This window comes from Camponotus vicinus, unplaced genomic scaffold (assembly GCF_025532165.1).
Source record: "Camponotus vicinus isolate PSW18456_S1 unplaced genomic scaffold, iyCamVici1.0 SCAF_9, whole genome shotgun sequence".
NCBI lineage: Eukaryota > Metazoa > Arthropoda > Insecta > Hymenoptera > Formicidae > Camponotus > Camponotus vicinus.
In genome coordinates, this window is record NW_028141981.1 from 14,317,194 (window position 1) to 14,338,575 (window position 21,382).

A 21,382-nucleotide genomic window follows, 5' to 3' on the forward strand; every position below is an offset into this window, starting at 1 on the left:
ATCAGATGCTAAATAAAAATCATAATATTTTGATATAGATTAAGATATCGAGGTTACAGAAAAGTAAAAATGTAAAAAAAAAATATAATTTAATTAATTTCAACATCAGCACACCTGGATAATTTCCGAATGAAAAATTCGAAAAACAATTGAGTTTTCAGCTGCTGTCGCACGCAAGAAGATACCGTTGGATTATTGACTGGTCGTCAATTTTCTAAGTAGGATCAATTCCGAATGACTCGAATAAGCCGTCATTAAAATAATAGCGCGGTGCTTTTGAAACACCTTGTGATATAGATTTTATCGAACAATATTCCGGAGAGATTTCGACTGTGTGCGATTATTGTTTAATTTTACGACTCTCTCGTGCAATCTTATCTGTTCCCAAAGATTGTAGGATATTATTAGACTTTCATATGCCTCATGCATCTTTTCCTTTTAAGCTAGTATCGTGATATATGTTCCAAAATTAAAAGGCAAAACTTCTCAAGCAAACGGTGCATAGTTTGTAACTCTCGTGCGCTACCTTGTGCAGTCTCGCGTATCTCCCGTCGGCTGAGAACTTTGATAGCATACGTCGACATGTTCTCTTGTTGCGTGGGAAAGTGCTGCATAATGACACGGTCATTCTTTACACGTCGGGTAAAGCCAATAGCGGCCGCGCTGTCGGAAAGCCCATCAAGACTGCGAGTAACTACGTATTTGCTTTCAAAGATTTTCTCTCTAATTTTATTTCACGTTCGGTTCTCTGTTGTATTAAATCGAAACGACATTGTGACCGGTCTTTGTATATAATTTGGAGAAATATGCCTGAACACGCTTAGAAATAATTCGATTTTACCCGATTGTCGAAGCCTCCTCTAACAAATTTTTTATTTCGCTATTTCCATTTTATCGATGCAATTATAATTTAGAAAATATATTTCACTTTATATAAACTTTCCATTGTATCAGCTACAGGTAGCACATGATTTCTACACTTTTATTTTATTAAATGTGATATTTTAAATAATATTATATTTTATTTGAGTTTTATTATATTAATAATATTTTTTATTTTTATTATATTTTGTTTTAGTTTTATATATATATAGTTATTATATATATAGTTATATATATATTATTTTAGTTTTATTATATTAATATTATTTTTTATTTTTATTATATTTTATTTTAGTTTTATATATATAGTTATATATATAGTTTTATATATATTATTTTAGTTTTATTATATTAATATTATTTTTTATTTTTATTATATTTTATTTTAGTTTTATATATATGTTTTATATAATGATCGTTATTTAGGGAACACGGTATTACGCGAGATTTTGTCGTCGCTCTTTATCAGATCTTCGGATATGCATTTCCCGCATTTCCGGAAAAACGACAGGACGGAATGCCGATGCGTTGCACGCTGCTCTTTGTTTCCAGTCGCGTTGTGCCGTTAAGCGGCTCGCCGAAGAAACACCTGACGTCGTCAGGCGGTCGCCAGCGAGCAGCCAGCCAGTCAACCAACCAGGCGAGCAGGCAGGCAGGCAGACAGGCAGCCCGCGTCGTACGTAAGTACATACCTGTGGCAGGTGAATCGAGTCAGGTGCTCCAACAGATGGGCGCCTTTACTCGAGAAAGCGTTATAAAAGCGGTCTATCATAAATGTGGGTTACTAGCTATGACTAACGCCTGGCGAGCTTACGCTCGCGCGCATCCCTGTCATTTGCGAATTGCTTTCAAAAATGCGTTTGTCGGCTCTGGAAAAGACTGCGCCTAATCTTTAAATACTATTTAAATGTCTATTTCTTGAGAGGTTTGTAGAAAAGTATATTATAATTCCTAATAACTGGAAAATACCGAAGAAAATTAATGATGGATGACGTGAAGAATAGAAATGTCACAATCATATGCAATTGTCGGATCGCATAAATTCATTTCCTCCAGACGACAATATCTTGAATATTTCTCCAACACGTACATAAATCGATTTACGATGGTATCGTGTTTTTGTCACGTCGGAGATGTTTTGATTACATTCGAGAATTTGTGTTTATTGTTAATTTTGATTAACCGTCGAAGGCCAAGGAGAGTCAAATATTTTGTTTATCAATTCGAGAAACGGGAAGGTTATTGCGCGAGTGAAAAGCGAAATGTTCAGTCGTCCTTCGACGTTTCGCGAAGAAGGAACGTAACGTCTCTTCTCCTCTCTCGCTTTTTATTTCACGGACACGTGGCGAGCGAATTGCGACGTATGCATGCGCCGGCAGCATGAGCCTTCGCGTATGCGTTGTTACTTACGTACGTGCGAGCGTATGTGCGGTCACGTGTAAGAATGGGATAGCGAAAACGTGACGCGATTATGCATTCTCGCTACGTCGTCATCTCTGGCTTGGTGCAAACACGAGCCGTCGTGCGTAGTCCGAGGTAGCGGTCTGGCGCGCGCGTTATGGTAATTTTATTAAACGTGTGTTTCCTCTTTGAAGGAATTTAAAGAAGGCGCGCGCATAATCGCGAACCTGCTCGCTGAGCGACAATTTGCCGCACGTTATCAACGTCCGTCGATTATACCCAAATGTATAACGCAGAATGTAATAGATTTATGTTTAGAAGATCACACTAATCGTGATCGTTTTTTCGCATTTTTTTACTAGCGAATGATGTTAATTTGTCCGATGCATGCATCCTATTTTATGGAATAACATTAGTTTACAAATTAATTTATTCTTTTATATTTGAAAGAGGATTTATAATTTAATTTTAGTTTGATGTAAGTTTTTGAAGACACAAAAAAATATTTTGATGGGTAATTATTTTGGAATACAGTTTTAAATTGGTTTATAAATTATTAAATAATGACGGTTAGTAGAAAAATACTACACAAATTAAAATATTTAAAAATACGTTATATAACCGTGTAGACAAATTATAAACAATTATAAACAAATTAGATATAATATAGATACAACTTGTAATTCAAATTGCTAAAGCAAATATTTAGCAAAACTTTCTTGGTTTTGTTTTAAACAAAAGCTTTTATTCTAAACATAAATTTATTATTTTGCACAATATTCATTTGTACCGGAATAATCGATAAATGTTAAATTAATGCTTAAACGGTGAAAAATTTTTTTGATAGGTGCATAGATAGGAGAAGAATAAAGTTTAATTAATCGGAATCGAAAAAAAGTTTTTATGACCATCGCGATGGCTACCGGTTAACAACCAGTGCGAACATAAAGTGCAACGAGTTGATGCCTTCGAGAACGGATGTCCTCGTGTACGCCAGAAGGAACAGCTGCCAGCACTTCGTCCACGTCTGATTAGACAAAAGTAAAATATGTTTCCAGGTAAGATGTTATCGTTTCAAATCATAGTCGTTTCGTTTCCTTGCGCCTTTTGTATCGCGTGATTTTTCAGCTGTTTCAAAAAATCAAACAAACAACGAAATCAAAGTATCCTCCAACGTTCGCGTATTTGAAAAATACACATTGATAGCGAAAAATATTATATAGCGATTTTGTTAGAAATTATTATCTTTCTAAATGATTATTTTAAAGATAAATATTGTGTACAAGAGATATTAACTATCGAATTTTTTTCATATTTTTACATAACCAATTATAGACATGAACGAAAACACAAGATATTGATAATTTTATCTCTTGATATAACAAGGTTCGTAACCAAATACATCGTACTCATGCATTTCATAATGTATGCTTTGCATAATTTAACATGAGCTTTTCATTACATGAGAAATTCAATTATGTTTCTTAATGCAAGGTTATTCCGTACGTAATAACAATCTCACGTGAGATGCAGAAAGGTTCTATGAGGTAAAATCTCGCATTAACTCGTATTTTTTTTAATGAAGCTTATATAATATACGCTTATAATATTGTACACGATTCCGTCACTTCTCATAACGCAAAGGAATCGAGATAAAAGAGAGAGATACCTTGCACTGCTTTATCGCGATTTTATTGCGGTAATTTATCGAGATTTTACTTTATACCATTTTGATTCATCCTTTACATCACATTGTTAAAAAATTGCTATAAAAACTAGAGCTTATTAATACAGTTAAACCTCATCTAAGTGCGAATAATAATTACAGGAACAGATGATTTTTTTATTTTAATTGACATTTAGTAATAGCAAAGATTTAATATTTAAAATTTATGGAAATAGTAAGAGATTAATTTATAATAATTAATATTATAAAATATTATTAATATATAAATTAATATAAATTAATTCCTATTGAACGAGAAATACTTTTTAATACGGCAGATATATATCGCGAGTTGTTGGAATGGTACCGATTTAATTCCAACAGCATGTCCAACACATAATTTTTAAGCTATACATATCGCGTACTCGTGTTCCTGCAAGCGGTCGGATTCTCGTTTTAATACGAAGGGAGAGAGGCTCAAAGCTCATTGTGAGCTCCGAGTCTCCCTCCGCACCGTTCGTCCTCAGCGACTGCGACGAAAAGGAAGAATTCAAGGTCAGCATGTTCTTCTGCACCGCTGCAACCCGCACTCTCCTCGTACCTCGCATTATGCACGTCTTACCGTGGCACGTCGCGAGACCTATCTTATTACGCATATTATTACAGTGCCCTCTCTTTTGAAACGCAAGAGAACGCATTGTGTGTGTGTGTATGTGTGTGTGTCGACTGAGAATTTAAATACTTAAACTATTTCCTGCGTGTCCACTACGCATCTCTTCGCGTCTTTGTGCGAAGAATTTCTCTAAATAATTAGAGAAGTTTCCAAGATCATTTGAATATTTAAGACACAATTTACGAGATAGATATAGTCGTGCGATCCTTGCAAGTCCAAGGCAAATTCGCACGAGAAACACTATTCCACGATGTCAGAGGTCGGATCATCGGGAGGAAGTATTATGTGAGTAATACTTGACTCTCGTGCAAAATTTACGAGAAACATATTCGCGCGTGAAGCTCACCCTCCCTTTCGTCGAAATAAAATTCGCTTCGACTTAAGGCGAGATGAATTGCAATAGCGGCCACAGAATAGAGGCTCGTAGAGGACGAATTCCAACTACGTAGTAAAGATGTTATGAATAAGAACATTGGCGCGCGATTGTATAAGCGGAAAAGTTATTTGCCAATGCGGCGATAAAGTATCACACTAGTACTACGGTGTTATAATACGGTGACACATCATCGCGCCAGTGTTTTATCGCTGAGAAGCGATACGAGACGACGAATACTTGGTGCGCGAAATCGCGAAAGCTTCTGCGCTACGCGATAAATATTTATATCATTTCGTTCTCGGGCGATCGCATCGTTTTATGTCTTATTTCTCACGGAGATACGCAGCTCGTCAATTTATAAATCCGGCATGTACAGCCTGTACCTTGTGAGATGTACGTTCTCGAAGATATCCGGGCAATCCGAAGTTTATTTATCTAATATTTATCTAATATTGATCTTTATTGCGCGTAAAAAGATCTGAAAGATGGTCGAAAAGTCGCTCTTTGAATATTTAAACCGTGATATTGATTTCTGAGACTCGATGAAAGATTTATAAATTTCATTATACAATAAATAAATGTATACGTTGATATACATGTATACTTATCTTTTGATAGTTGCAAATTAAAGAGACTAATTTATATCGCACATTTCGAAAAATAAAAATATGTGTTTGTAGAAGTATCAGCATAATTTTAATCAAACATTTTTCCGATATTACGCAACTTGCGCGGATTAAAAATGCGAGTATCAATTTCGCGATAGGATCCCAACTGAGGTCAGCACTTCTCTATGAAAAATTTAATACGAGTTATAAATTTCAAGCAATAAAAAGCGATATTTCATCAGTACAAAACGATACAAGCTTACATTTCTCTTCATATCGTAGAGAAGGTAACTCATCTTTTTGCCTTTTGCGCTGACGGGGGGCTTTTTATACGAATACGTACAATTTCAAGTTTAAATCTCGGACTAAACGCGTATCTGCAGCGAGTAATTTCAGGGAGCAAGAAAAATGCGGAGCGTCCAACCAGGTGGAACACATTTCTGTTCTCCGCTGCATTTGTCGCGGAATAAATTCCGCACACATGCACCGCGCATATGCATTCGGACGGCGGCTCTCGGGTGAGAGAGAGAGAGAAAGAGAGAGAGTACGTGAAACGCGTACGCGCGCGAAAACTTTTCTATCGATCGGCGAGCGCTCCCGGCTTCGCGGGGCGAGGCGCGGGGGGAGTCACGTTGTCCTCGCGTGTCGATACCGATAACACCCTCGCCCTCGGCGTCGCCTCGCGAGCGACGCTCCGTCGTAGCCGGTGCGCGATAAGGCGCTTATCGCCACTGCCGCTGTACCAAGATACGGAGTCTCGGCTTTCGGGTAAGGATCGGACCCGCGAATAAAAGACGAAGGTCGCATCGCGTCGTAGACGGCGATTTGGTCCTTAATCCTTGGGATGGCCCGATTGAAAGATCGACATCGGCGCCTTTTAATTTTTTTTTTGTTACTTATTGCGATCATTATTACGATTCAGTCAATTTATGAGTGCAAAAAATTATATAAAAAATTATATTTTCTCAAAAAATTGTAGATGAATTATACAGTTATATGAAAAATTTATTCTGTACATCAGAAATTGCGTTATGTTCATATAACTCTTCTTAGAATCGCCTTTTCGAACAATATAATTTCGCTCGTCGCACAAATTAATATCGTCGAATAATTTTTAAATGCCACCCATCATCGCATAGATTGATTGTACACGAATAAGAGACTAATGCAATTACTACACGGCTCCAGTTTTTCTCTCCGCGGATATCGCGCGCCGTAATTGCGAAATATTTTGTAATTTCGTAGATTGGGGAGAGGGAGGCGCTTTTTTTCGAGGGAGCATCCGCGCGCGCGACGATACCCGACATGCCGGTCACGTAAAGCCCGTAGTTCCGAAGGTATCCTGAGAGCACACCGCGGAATACTAGAATACTATAGCGGCGAGAATGCGCGGCGCATACCCGCAGCGCGCGAGCGGATAATCGCGCTCGAGTGCGCGCGATCGAAAGTGCGACGAGGTGCGACGAGTTCAGAATTTTCGGGAGCCCCTCGCAAGAGATACATATCGCCAAAGAGTACAATATTAAGAATATACGCCCCTTTGCCTCTATAATATAAAATAAGATTAATCGTATATTTCAGATATCGCATAAAATAAGCGCGCTCGAGTGCGCGCGATCAAAAGTGCGATGACAGATTCGCAATTTTTGGGAGCCCCTTGTAAGAGATACATGTCGCCAAAGAATATAATATTGACATGCCCCTTTGCCTCTACAATATAAAATAAGATTAATCATATGTTTAAAATATCGCATAAAATAAGCGCGCTCGAGTGCGCGCAATCGAAAGTGCGATGATAGATTCGCAATTTTTGGGAGCCCCTTGTAAGAGATACATGTCGCCAAAGAATACAATATTGACTCGCTCCTTTGCCTCTACAATATAAAATAAGATTAATCGTATGTTTAAAATATCATATAAAATAAGCGCGCTCGAGTGCGCGCAATCGAAAGTGCGATGACAGATTCGCAATTTTTGGGAGCCCCTTGTAAGAGATACACGTAGTCAAAGAGTACAATATTGACACGCCCTTTTGCCTCTATAATATAAAATAAGATTAATTGTATGTTTAAATGTACATTTAAAATATTGCATAAAATAAACACGATTGAAAGTGCGATGACAGATTCTGAATTTTTGGGAGCCCCTTGTAAGAGATACACCTCGCCAGAGAGTACAATATTGACACCCTCCTTTGCCTTTACAATATAAAATAAGATTAATCGTATGTTTAAAATATCGCATAAAATAAGCGCGCTCGAGTGCGTGTGATCGAAAGTGCGGTGACGAGTTCAGAATTTTCGGGAGCCCTTCGCAAGGGATATACATCGCCAAAGAGTACAATATTGACTCGTCCCTCAAATTTGCCTCTCCAATATAAAATAAGATTAATCGTATGTTTAAAATATCGTATAAAATAAGCGCGCTCGAAAGTGCGATGACAGATTCGCAATTTTTAGGAACCCTTTGTAAGAAATATATGTCACCAAAGATTACGATATTGATTCGCCCTTTTGCCTCTATAATATAAAATAAGATTAATTATATGTTTAAATGTACATTTAAAATATTGCATAAAATAAACACGATCGAAAGTGCGATGACAGATTCTGAATTTTTGGCAGCCCTCCCTCTTGTAAGAGATACACCTCGCCAGAGAGTACAATATTGACACACCTCTTTACTTCAATATATAATATATAGTATAAAATATAAGTTAATCGTATATTTAAAATATTCCAAGAAATGCGTGGAAATTCGTGCCTGACTGAAACCGAATAATGAGAGCGATTCTTTCAGCGATTGAAGTGTTGGTTACGCACGATGTATCTTTGATACATATCGCATTGTTGTATAAACGTGAAATTTGCAAAATGCAAATATCTAGATTGTTACTTTAAACTCTTCGCACAAGCGGTAAGAATCCAATGAAATGCATATTGCATCGAGGAAAGGTGGATTTACATTTTTTTCTCCCCGCTAAGAGATAATCGGTTTCGAAGGAGCATAAATCTCTCGCGCGATAAATACTCGAAGCACTGTTATTCCGCGTATAAATATATTAACGTATACGAGAGTCTCTAGCAAAAAAAGCGAAAATGCATAATCGAAGAAACGAAGAAAAAAAGGAAAACGTTACGTCAGGCGTATGTAAATTTCTCGCGACGTGCAATCGGCTTTCGAACGGTTGTTTCCGACGAAAAACGAATGCTCTATCGCGGAGAAGTGGTCCTTGATCTTGCAGCTGACGCGGCACGGCATAAATTTTCGCAGCCAAATCCGCTTGTCTCCTATCGCCTATCAGGCTCGAAATTGCCTCGCTTCTGCTTTAACCGAGCTACTACTTCAGTTTTCGCCTCACTTGAACGAACCATTACCTCGCCCACGTCGCGAACACAATCGCCTAAAGTCCTCCGATCGAGTAAAACCGGTTTGGATCGCGACCGGCGCTGTAACTATCTACCTATGCGGCCGGATTTCATGATCGAAGAGAGGAGAGCTCGCTCCTTTTACGAAGCCCGCGAAAGAAGGCCACGGCGATATTCCCCGACGAATTAAACTACTCGAGACGTGACGCGAATCTTCGATCGACTTCTCGAATATCCCTTCGCGATTGAAGATAGAAGAGACGTAGAATAATAATTTGCAAATTCTTATTCATGCGAAAAAATCATCTTCCATAAATAAAATTTTATCATTAAAAAAATGAAAACGACGAAAAAAAATTGATTAATTTATTCAATCAATATAATCGATCAATTTAAAAATTCGAGGCATTTTACGGGCGAAATTTACACAATTCTATTCGATAGGCTAATCCGTGTTTGCGTATCGTCTCAAATTTGTAGAAAGCTCGCGTGTTCGACGGACAATTTTTTATTCAACAGCCGCAGTTCGAGCTCTGTCGTCGACGAGGCACCGATAACGCTAGTGAAGGCAACGCGCTGCTAGCTCGTCAGTGTCATAAGATACGTGCAGCGGAGTGCAAAGGGTTAACGACATTCCACGATGAGGGGGAAAGAGAGAGAGAGAGAGAGAGAGCAACGCGTCGTGCCGCCCCCGCGCGCTCTTAACCCCTAACCGTAGCGCTACTCGGTCATGCACCCCCGTGGCGCTACACGCTATGCAACCCCCGGGCGGAAGCGGGGGTGGCAGCGGTGGCGGGATCGATCGCGCGCGTTTCTTCGTCTCCGACATAAAAATTAGTATTCCGCTCTCGTGACGGCCAGCGCACGCTGTGAAAACGAGAAAGAAGGGGAGGAGGTTAAAAGGAGCAGGCGGGAGGAGGATGAGAGAGAGAGAGAGAGAGAGAGAGAGAGAGAGAGAGAGAGAGAGAACCGGGGAAACATTCAACCCCCGTCACGATCCAGCCTGTAACCCCCGAACCTACCTACTACCCCTATCTATATTCGCGTCCCGGCTTTCTCGGACGTTTTACGGAAACTGCACGACTCGCGCCGCTCGGGGTAACGCTCTTGAATATCGAAAACCGGGCCGGTGTCGGTACCAAGGGGCGGCCTCCCCGTTCCCCCTCTGACTACGTGGGTCGCATTCGCGGGCTCGGACGCGAATGCCGACCGAATGCCGATTCTCGTCGCCCCCGCTTCCCACAAAGCGTGATTCGTTTTAATTACCGATGTCTGTCTCATACTTCGCACCCGTGGCCTCCCGTAAATTGTCTCTTTATTGCGGACTCACCCGATCATTCGACGTTTAGTTGCTCCCACTCTTTACATCTTAATCATGATTAACTTTGATAATCAAACAGCTGATCGGTTAATAGTCATAAATATATTAAACGAATTAAATGTTATTTGTTCGTTAAATCTATAATGAACCAGGTTTAAAATAAAATGTGAAATGTTGTTGGAATTTAATATAGTAAATTGACATTATCGTAAATGTATATTTTTTTGCGAGGCAGCTATGTGTAATTTTATATTAAAAATCAGAAATAAAGAATATAAATAAGACTAAAAAGAAATGTCAATATTAAAAAATAAGAAAAAACTTAAAGACGGAAAGCAGATTGTATAAATTATTAAAAAAAAATTGATATTTAATAACAAAAATAATAAGCTGCCTCCTGTGAGGTTTGAACTCACGACCCCTGGTTTACGAGACCAGTGCTCTGCCACTGAGCTAAAGAGGCTGACGTTTTTCATGGTTAGCTAAAGGATGATATGGCATAGATACTTATTTCACTCTCCAATCTTACTCTTGTCGAGTCTAAAATATATATGATTAGCATGTATATTACCTATTTTAATTATATTCTACCAATTGGGAATGATCTTTGGATTCGATTTAATTACGTGTAATTCTGTTTTCTCCTCTCGTCAATATATCGCGTCGCGTTTAAATAGCGTTGATGTTGATCTTTTAAAGAGCGATTTAGCGTCTGCTATGTGCGACGAATCTCGAGGAACCTCCGAAAATAAAATTCGACCCACAAATCCCGCGTGACGCAAAGCAGATGTCAGTTGCCACTTCCCGTTTTGCGCGCGTTAATATACAAAGAGCTCCACGTGCTTTCGGGTTCCCTCGGATGAGAGAGACACGTGCAAACTTACTTTCCCTACTTCGGTTGGCCGTAAAGGACAGATGTCGGGGCCGTCTTAAAGATTTCTCTCGAAAGGGGGACCCTTTTCGGGGACCGGCGAGGCTCTTTGAGGCGCGATAAAAGGGACCCAACGAAACGCGCTTTCGTAAGACCATTGTACTATTAAGCAGATGTTATCCAATGAATACGCGTAATGTAAATCGCGAACAAAGGACTCGATTTTTCTAGGACGCCTGAGAATTTTTGCATCTTTGTACCCTCTGTACGTTACCGCTGTTGTTTTAAACGATATATCTGGCCAATCCCTTCCTTGCAAATGCATTCGAATTATCGATCAATATTCAATTCATATTTGTCCCTATAACGTGATTAATTGATGTTATATTTTTGAATCGTAGGCGTGTAGTGACTTTGCTAGTAACCCTTTCATTAAAGTTCATTAAAGGTCTTACATTGAGACTGTAGTGTTATACTCTCTTCACACATAATCAGTATATTTTTAGTACTTAAATTGAAAGTGTAAAATGTGAGAGAAAAATAGAAAGAAAATTTAAGAAAATAGAAGAAAATTTTATTTTACAGTAATATACTTAATTTCATAAAACTTGTATGCATGTATAAAATATATCTTGAATTTTTTAATAGTCGTACTTTAGCGCACTATACTTGGAAATATTAAAGAATTAAAATAAAATTATGCGTGTAAAAAAAATATTTCGACTCTGTAATAATATAACAGTCTAGTAAAATATAAAAATCTAATAATTAATTTTTTCAGTTCTTTAATTAAAACTTGTATTCGACTCTCTATCTCTCTCTATGACTTTCCAAATGTAAAAATATTTCTTTGTTTTCCGCGTATAAATCAGATTGCACGAAAAAAAACAATGATAAATAATCTATTAATCTAAAAATGTATTACACAATTTTTTTAATAGATAAATCTTTCACATTGACTTATCAATTGTCATTGTGATTGGCACACATACATTGTAATTGATAGACAGAATACTGAATGCGCTTTGTCTTCAATAGATCTTTCATGATCTCCCGGACGTGCGCGATATTCTCGTCGGTTGAAAATTCAGAGAATCCAATTAAAAGAGCGGATGCCCCTTTAACCGCAACGAAACATGTATTGTCTCGTCTGTGCATATATATAGATATATACGCATACAGCAATATATTTGTATCTAACAATAAAACTCACGAGGCTGAAAATTACCATTGAATCATATAAAAGATGATTGAGAAATGCAATCAAAATTAAGAGACATTATTAGTCGCACAGTTAAAGAAAGCTAGAGTATTTATTAATAAATTATTAATAAAGAGTATTTATTTAGTAAGTATTTATTAATAATTTATTAAAGAGTATTAATTAATTTATCTTAAAAATGTATATTAAAAGAACTTATTCAAATTTTGCTTAATAACGAGCTGCAATAATTTACAAAACGTCAACGTCCGACGTAAAAACACGATAAAACGCACGATAAAAAATTAAAAACGAAAGCTTCGCCTGGTTAAAGAACAAGCATCGCTGACACAAGCAAGCATCTAGTCATCCGCGAAGGTGCGAATCTCTTTCATTCGTCTCCGATTTCGCCCATTCACCGCTTAATCGCTCGGCCAGCAAACAAGCCGTCTACGATATGTCCACGTGGTTCGCAAACACGGGATACCGCGGGTTACGCGGCTCCTTCGCGCGTCTTTGGAAAAAGTTTCCCGTTTGACGAAAGGGGACTCGCGCTCGCGCCAAACGAGCCAGCGGTCCAACGTGCCGGGCCGGCGAGACGAAGCCAACCTCCGCTCCGTACCCTTGAACCTAACAGACGCTCGCGATGTTGCCGCCTCGTGCAAGTATGCCGCGAGCGGAGGAGCGGAACGAAGCGGAGCGCTCGTTCGGTCGCCGGCTACGTTCGGTCGCGCTCGGCTGTGCTCGATGCGTGCTTTCTTCGCAAGAATTCCGTGGCCGTGCCGTTCGCCTCCCCTCCTCCCCCGTCCTCGCCGCCGTCGTCGTCGTCGGCGGCGGCAGCGGTCGGCTGGCGCGGTGCCGACCGAGCTGACGTCACGCGCGTCAACGTTACGCGTAGCGTTACGTAAAAAACGTGCGCTTGGTTGGCTGGCTGGCCGGCTGGCTGGTTCGGCTGGTTGCTTGGCTGGCGAACTCCACCCGGTGGAGCGTGTCGCTACGCGTAGCGTAGCGTTCGCATAAGCGACATTCTGTGCATCACGTAGAGCTAAACGCGCTGGTCTTCGCAATGACTATGTAACGGAGACGAGTAATTTTTTTTCCATCTCTCCTGTTATTCGCTTCTGCGAATCGGTTCCCGGGTTCTCCGCCTCGTAAATCGAGATAATTTCAGATGGAAAAACATATCCTCCCCCTCTATCTCGTCGTATCTATATCTCGTATATTCGTTCCGCGTTTAAATGTACCATAAGATCTTCAAGGTTGATTCATTTAATACGAACCTCGAGCGTACAATGTTATCGGGATAATAGTGATTAGCGGTAAATGTAAAGTACGGATGCGCGCTTCACGCGGCGTTAGGCTCGTTTTTTTTTTTTTTACCTTCGCCTTTGTTTAGCGCTACGCGTGTACGAGTGTCTACTTCTCCTACTGCGTAGCATGAAAAAAAAATACACGATATAAACGCGAGAATCGGGTAGCTATATTTAGAATGCTAAATGCGCCACGTGCAAATAGCGAGCTCTACGATGATAATTTATGCGCGAGGAAGCGCCGGAGCCGAGACGTTTTTTCCCCTCCCTTTCCCTCTCTCTCTCTCTTTTTTTTTTCTTTTTTTACGTAACGTAGCGCGCGACTTTGTGACGTCACGTCCAGCTCGTCGGTGCTCTTCGGTCAATTTTATCGGCGGATTCCTCGTGGAGAAAGCATAGACAAACATAACCCACATAGAACGGGGCTTCTCTTCTCGAGCGCGGCAGGGTCAACGTACGATGAAACCGGAAATTCGTCGTTTGCCTCCGAGTCGACCGGGAGAGTTCCTATTTTTTTTTCCTTTCCTACTTTTTTGCTCGTCCGACAATTATGTTAACGCATCGTCTTAACGCTCGCGAACCGTGTTATCCGTCTTATCTGCGCTGCAAAACCGGGCTAACAGGACGAAGCTCGAACGAAGGGGACCATGTCGAATTATTCGGGATTTTTGTAATAGATATCATATTTTTATTCTTTTGAAAAATAGAGGAAGATAGTAGAAAACACTTGTATTGGACGGTCCTACATCCGTATTTTTTTATAAATGATACAATTAATTATTTCGATATTCTTTTTCGTCCAATTTTAAGAATTAATTTAGATATAATTGGAAAAGATGAATTTAAATGTCACACACGGATATAAATTAAGTGTACTAACGAGTAAACTGGGGCAAATGGTTTAAACCGGTTCTGAGAAGATGCTAAATATAAAGCGAGAAATTATTTTTTTTACAAGTTATTAAAACAAGCAATATCTGAAATTTAAACATGTGTTTCTGGAATTTATGTTAAGGTTATAAATAAATTTTTTTCAATCCTCATTTATTACTTGCTCGAGCAAGACTCTTTACTGCCGAACTCTTTTTTTACTTTCGTAACATTTGTCTTTGTAAAAAAAAAAAATTATTAGAGTCGACGAAAGTCTGCGCGTGTAATTGTAAAAATTCGATTTACATGCTGTACAAGAGAAGCATTTGAAAAATCGCCTCTTTAATTGCATTCAACGAAGATTAAATTACCGACAACTCGCGCAGGCAATGTTTCTTTCATCATAAATGTGTCATAATGTTCGCGATAGCGTATGATTTATGTTCGCGCTGCGAAACCGCAGAAATCCAAGAAAAGCTATTTACACAAAGGAACATTGAGACGCGAAGAGTCCTTCTCTCCTCGAGAGAAAGAGAGAGAGAGAGAGTCTCGTGCATCCTCCTTTATTCTCCCGCGTATGCTCCTTTATCCGCCGCGTCCGCGTCTCCCGTTCGCACGCTCGTGTGCCATTTACGAGGCAAACCGGTTTACGCTTTTTGCGAGCCTCGACTTGGCGAAGAATGTTGATTTTTGCGATATATACCGCTTGGGAACCTAACCTACATCATTATCCGTGGATGAGCTGACTGTGCTTGAAAACTCTCTCTCGTGCAAGTTACACGAAACTGTCTCCAACCCTTTTTAACACCGCTGACGTGAGACTACGTTAGGGTATTCGAGAGAGATCGCGCCTCGGGAAATCACCCGATGTCTATTTTAAATAGGGCCTTGTTGAATTTGATCATTTCGTGTGTGTCGTACCGTTTTCATCTTAAGTATTTAATATGAATACATAAGGGTGAATTATGTATTTATTAAATTTAGAAAATCGAATTTTTTTTACTGTGTAAATAGCGTGAATTTAATATATTTTGTGAACGTAAGAATATTTACATAATTCTGCAAAAATTATATGAATTGAAGATGAATTGATGTAAAATTTATCCTATAAAATTACTCGAATCGTTTTGATATTAAATTTACAAATATAGATCTATATTGACAAGTGAATTTCTATAAAATTTTCAATCTTTTAATCTTTATCCCATTTTCAATTTTATTGAGTCACGTCAATTAAATAATTGAGTCGTTCCTTATCATATTTTATTAACTGCGATGTTTTACAATCAATAAATAGAAAAAGAATTTGGAGTTTAAAAGAATCGACTGCGTCAGTTTAGATTGATTGAGATTGAAGAGGGTCGTAAGGGGCTTTTCGTATTGATTATCGAATTAGTTAAATTATTAATTCAAGGATCTCTCTCTCTTTCCCCGAAAAAAAATAATAAATCAATTTAAGTTCCTCCCACAAGACTGACGGGAATTAATTCGTCTATTTCTTTTTACCGGATGAGAACAATCCCACGAAACGTGGCGCACCTGACGTGTTTAGTTTTCGTGAAGGTGCCCTAGCGGGCCTTTAACAGTGGCGTCACGAGCGAAAAATGATAATGAGGCGCACAGTGCTGTAGGTTAGTGAGAACAATAGCCAGTTTACGCTTAATGAGTCGGCACGCATGCGGCTCGCGTGCTTCGTGTAGTAAAAATATTTTCGGGCGCCGGACCGTGCCTCGAATGACGAGCGCAGGAATTGTCGAATTCGTCCTCGACCGTGGAGGACAAAGTCGCTTTCCTCCCCCTCTCTCTTTCTCACTCGACGCGGAATTTCAATTCTATCATCGTGCGCCCGCTTCGTCTCGTTTCTCGCACGTGTTGTCGCAACGCTCGTCGTTACAACGATCCCATACGTGTTTACTGGATTCGCGAACGTACGTATAAATAACCGCGATATTTTTACTCCATGCGTAATTCCGTTACGATAAAGAATGCGCGTTCATATATGCGCTGGATGATATTTATATCGAGAAGGGATCTAATACGATCTTACTCGATACGGTCCTCGATTCTACAGACACGACGAAACTCTAATATCTTACAATTAGACTGTCATGAATAAACGCGAGGAGAGATTTTATTCGTACGTGTCATCCGCAGCATTTGCGATGACGAATTATTCCGAACAATGCGGAAGATTGGGCGATCCGCGAGCAAGTCGGGAAGGACACGAATCGGCGAACGATCGGCTTCCAAACGGTACACGGTGTGCATCTCTCCGTGAGGCGGGATATCATCGACGAGTCACGAACGAGTTGCGCGCGATCGGGAAACCGGTTTGTCGAAACTTTCGAAAATTCCAGGATGATGTAGCCGAGCTTCGCCTCTCGGCGGGTGTCCGGCTCGCAAGAGACACGCGGGCCGAGCTTCTCTTTTCTCTCGTTCTTTATTTACAGTTACTTACATAACGAGGCGCGAGCCTCTCTCCCCTCGCGTCCCCTCGAACGATCGCTCGAGACACGATTCGATCACGTTGGATTCGTGCATATCGAATGGGCGCGTGCAAAAATAGCGTAATCGCGTGCGTTGCACACGCGCAAGCGGAAGTTGTTCACTTACCTTCGCGTGAAATCGTATCTTGAGAATCACTGCTCTTATCTGAGACACTGACAAGAAATCACTAGCGCGCGTTATTATTCGCGCCGGGCAACCGCATTCGACAAAAAGCGGAGTTTATTATAAGTTACGTCGAGAAAATAGTCGCGCTCGATAACTCGCGGCTACGCGAGCGAGCAGACACGGCTTCGATATTCGAAAAATGTACGCTCGTGTAATTATTGTTGTGTGAAAAAATTGAATATGTAGAATAAAGTAGTCGGTTGAATTATCCAAGAATTACACGCGGATATTTTCAGAGACGTGATAATCTCTAAATGGAAAACAAAGTTTCCCAGTTATTCAACAAGTTCCGCAATCTTGTCACTTCTCCCGTATTGCAAAGTATAATCGTTTGAATCCTTAATAAACCACGTACATGCGACCGCGTCTTCGACGTAAAAATCCAGGATAATAATCCATTTCCGCGAAACTTTCAACTCTCGTGTATCAAATTTCAATTGATGATTCAAACATGTACTCACGTGGATTGCGTTGACCGATCTACGACGACGGTGCTCGCTAATTCGGGCAAAACATCTGGATCTTGTAGGTCCTTTGTGATAACTTGGCTGCACCTTTCTAAAAATTATTAAAATTTATAAAAACAATTTTTCTCTTTAAATTTAGCATAAGATAAATTTTGAGCATTTTGATGAATTTTTATTAATGATCTTGTCAATTCTCTTATTTAAATTTGTCGCATTTTACAATTTTTTATATACTTGTATACTACTTTCAGAAAAAATAACTCGAAAATATTTGTCAAAATTTAATAGTACTAAATATGGCAATTATTCGTTTTAATTTTCTACTATTAATGATAGAATTATAACGATTAATTGTTTTTTTTTACCTTGAACGGAACTCTTCTCCGTTTCATCTTCGGTAGCGCGTTGATCGCGATCAAATCCGTTCGCTAACTGTCCCGACATTCTCCAATCTTGTATTTCCTTCCGTAAAATGTAAATCGGGTCATTGTTATCCGCGCTGGCGACACACGTCTCGTTGTACAAGCGACCCTTGTGTTTCGCATCGTCGCGTACCTTCTTACTCTCCTTTCGCGAAAGAAACCGCTGCTCGCAAGAAACTCGCGGTTTCGTCGCGCCGGTTTTTATGGGCGTTCTGTCCTTCGAAGATCGCGTCTTTTGCGACGATGCTCCCGCGGATGCGGATCTTTTTCTGTCGACTACAGCGAGATTCGCTCGTCGCTCGGAAGATACATTTCTCGAGAACATGTTGACGGCAGTGGTTCTCCCACGATATTATTTAACTTCCTGGAATACAACATGTATTAATTATAATATTACAACATATAAAGAGCGATAAAGTGATAAATAATACATAAGTAGTTTAATTGATGCAGTAATAAATGATAAATGTATCGAATTACAGTTGAATCGATATAAATCATTATGCGTTCATGTTTAAAGAAATACATAATATGTAAATAAATTCTTACAACCATATCAGCAATGTAACACGCAACAGGGGTTATGAATCTATCTACAATGGTATGAATATAAAAGCAGTAATAGTTGCACGACATATCACACAATCTCGTCATCAAGTCCGAAAAGTAAAAGAATTAAATTACTTATATTTTTTTAAATTTTTGCGAAAAATTTGTTTATGTAACCTGCGTGAAACTCGAAGCGAATAGACTGGCAATTTAACGTGTTCGCGTTCCAAGATTTGACAGACTTGTACAGCGCGTTTCACGTCCGTTGCCTTCGCGCAAGAACCCTCGGCTGTCAGCTGTCCTAAGTTCGCGCTACCATAACGAAGACAAAACGTTGTGGACATACTCGTGCGGAACAAAACTCAACTGAAATGGGCGACAAAACGATTCTCCGATACCCGACTTCCTGTCATTGTCGTGAATGTCACGTTTAAAATAAAAATTCAATTTAATGTCGCACGAATTCATGTCCATAAAAGATGGAGCCAATTATTTTCAAAAATACCGTCCCTTAAAAATACCTAAAAGTAAAAGAAATATATAGTATTTTTTGCACAGACTGTCATACATACACATGTGCGCAAGATCTTTCATTCTTTACATATTTATTATATATTTGGCGCAAAACGCCACTTCGTACCTCTGTAATGTGGCACGATAATAATACATTATTCATCGTTTCGAAGACAAAGGCAAACGACGTACGGACAACGCAGGCTTCGATCCGCCACGTCGATACAAAACATCTGCCTTTTATTTCCTGCCACCGAACTCCGCCGACATCGTGTTTCTTTCAAAACCAGCGATCGAATCCCGATACGAATCGATCCCGGTTCATTTAACTTTCACCGCATTTCATTTAACTCTCGCCCAAAAAATTTCTCCGCGAGCTCACTTTTCAATTACTGTAACTGCCGGTGATTCAACCTGAAGTTCGCGCGCAAAATTTCATCTCTCTCTTACCTTCGCGTACCTTTGATCTATTTGGCTGGACGATTGAAGATGATGCAATGGTAGAATTGTTTTCAGGCATATAATTTTCGAAACGCCAACTTTGCGTGAAATTAATCTCAATACGAATAAAACGTCGAGCAAATAGCACTTGGTGACGGCTCTCCGCGGCAATTTAGAATTTAACGTACAAACAATCGCGTTGCCAACTGTAGAGATTGCAAATCTTCCACGGTATTTTCAAGGATGCCAACAGAAAATAAAAAAAAAATATACGAAAGAAAATTCAAATTTTCTTTTTTACCTTGGAATGAAATATGTATGATATCGAAAAATACATTAGATATATAGCATTATTTAAATGAAAATGTGAAAATTTTAAAATCGTTTTTATATTCATTTTTTCCCATGATATATTCGGGCGGGAAACATGATGGCGTTTCTAAAGGCGATATTTCATTTGCTTTCACAGCTTTGTCGAACGTCCTGATTGGCTGATATTGCGAGAGACTTTTAAACCCTAGGCAATCCCTATTCGATAGCTAATAGCGAACAAGCTTATATGTAATGTAATATTACCGTAGTTATTTTACTGAACTGTATACATATATCTCTCGCACGTGCTTTTTCCTAACCTCGAAAATATCCGTCAGAGTTGATGAGATACATATGTATATATTTGCGAAATTATAAAATTATAACCACGATAAAAATCAACAATAAAGATATTTTATAAAAACCATTGAATTTCCACAATGGCGATGCAAGTCCCAGCTGATGTGGATGCTGATCAAATAAAATCTGTATGTATTACTAAACTTGTGTATATACATATTTTATCATATATTTTGTTACATTATAAACAATCCAAAAGTTACAGTAACAATCTAACAAGCTATATTTGTATATCTGAAATATAATGATAATGTAGGTGAATTTATTTAAGCATATATAATGGGAATATATTATTTGTTTTAGTTCCGAGACTTTTTGACTTCATATAATAAACTCTCAGAAATTTGCTTTGTCGATTGTATAACCGACTTCACGACGCGAGAAGTTAGAGCCAAAGAAGAGAAATGCGCTCTTAATTGTATGGAAAAGTACTTGAAAATGAATCAAAGAGTGTCTCAACGTTTCCAAGAATTTCAAATGACTGCTAACGAAAATGCTATGGAAGCTGCTAAGAGACAAAGTCAGGCAAATTAAATTTAGTAATAAAATTATAAATCAATGGACTTTATCATGAAAGATCTCCTATCATAATCTTATATCTTGTTATAAAATAAGATTACAAGAAACATTTCATTTCCTCTGAATACTGTTAATTCAAGTCAATTTATTGAGTGTTTGTATAATATATAGATAAATGGTTGTTTAATATTTTAAAGTCTTGTAAAATAAAAAAGTTACATGATAAATGTATATTCTGTAATATGTTGTGGTTTAGAAAAAATTAAATATTGTGTACATATTATAAATGTAGAATAATAGATTAATTAATATGTATATGTTAAATAAGTAAATTTGTTTTATCACTTTAATATTAAAAGTAGTATTGGCCTAAACTTTTAATTACTTTTACAAATAAATTTTTCCAGACTATATTAACACATAAACGTACATATTTTAATACATTAATCTATATCATATATAAAGATTTTGAGTAAAATTGTAAATTTATTTACATATTTTTTAATTCAAGGCTATTTTTTGTAAAATATATAAAAATTCTAATATAATTTCTTTACATTATATAATTATTAATTTTTC

The 21,382-nt window shown here is 38.5% G+C and overlaps 2 protein-coding genes and 1 non-coding gene across 7 annotated transcripts in view; 1 reads left to right on the forward strand and 2 right to left on the reverse strand.

Moving 5' to 3' along the window:
• LOC145976538 (uncharacterized) overlaps positions 1-19,796 on the reverse strand; it is a 61,406-nt gene extending 41,610 nt beyond the window's left edge. Inside the window, exons 1-4 of one of the 5 annotated variants that reach the window (XM_083107701.1) lie at positions 19,299-19,796; positions 18,836-19,179; positions 18,053-18,473; positions 17,682-17,778 (exon numbers count right to left, since the gene is read on the reverse strand). In XM_083107701.1, the coding sequence (XP_082963827.1) occupies positions 17,682-17,778; positions 18,053-18,434 (479 nt within the window). In that variant the 5' untranslated portion in view covers positions 18,435-18,473; positions 18,836-19,179; positions 19,299-19,796. Of the gene's footprint in view, positions 1-17,681; positions 17,779-18,052; positions 18,474-18,658; positions 19,180-19,298 lie in introns of all 5 variants that reach the window. The other 4 variants (XM_083107702.1, XM_083107705.1, XM_083107704.1 and 1 more) reach the window with 4 other exon arrangements.
• On the forward strand, positions 1,453-21,034 carry Tim9a (translocase of inner membrane 9). The gene is made up of 4 exons (XM_083107782.1): positions 1,453-1,562; positions 3,131-3,341; positions 20,082-20,412; positions 20,588-21,034. The coding sequence occupies exons 3-4, from the start codon at positions 20,365-20,367 to the stop codon at positions 20,816-20,818; spliced, it is 279 nt and encodes a 92-aa protein (XP_082963908.1). The 5' UTR covers positions 1,453-1,562; positions 3,131-3,341; positions 20,082-20,364; the 3' UTR covers positions 20,819-21,034.
• Trnat-cgu (transfer RNA threonine (anticodon CGU)) lies at positions 10,687-10,758 on the reverse strand. Its single transcript has one exon. It is a non-coding gene; the product is annotated as a tRNA-Thr (tRNA).
• Positions 21,035-21,382: the final 348 nt, after the last annotated feature.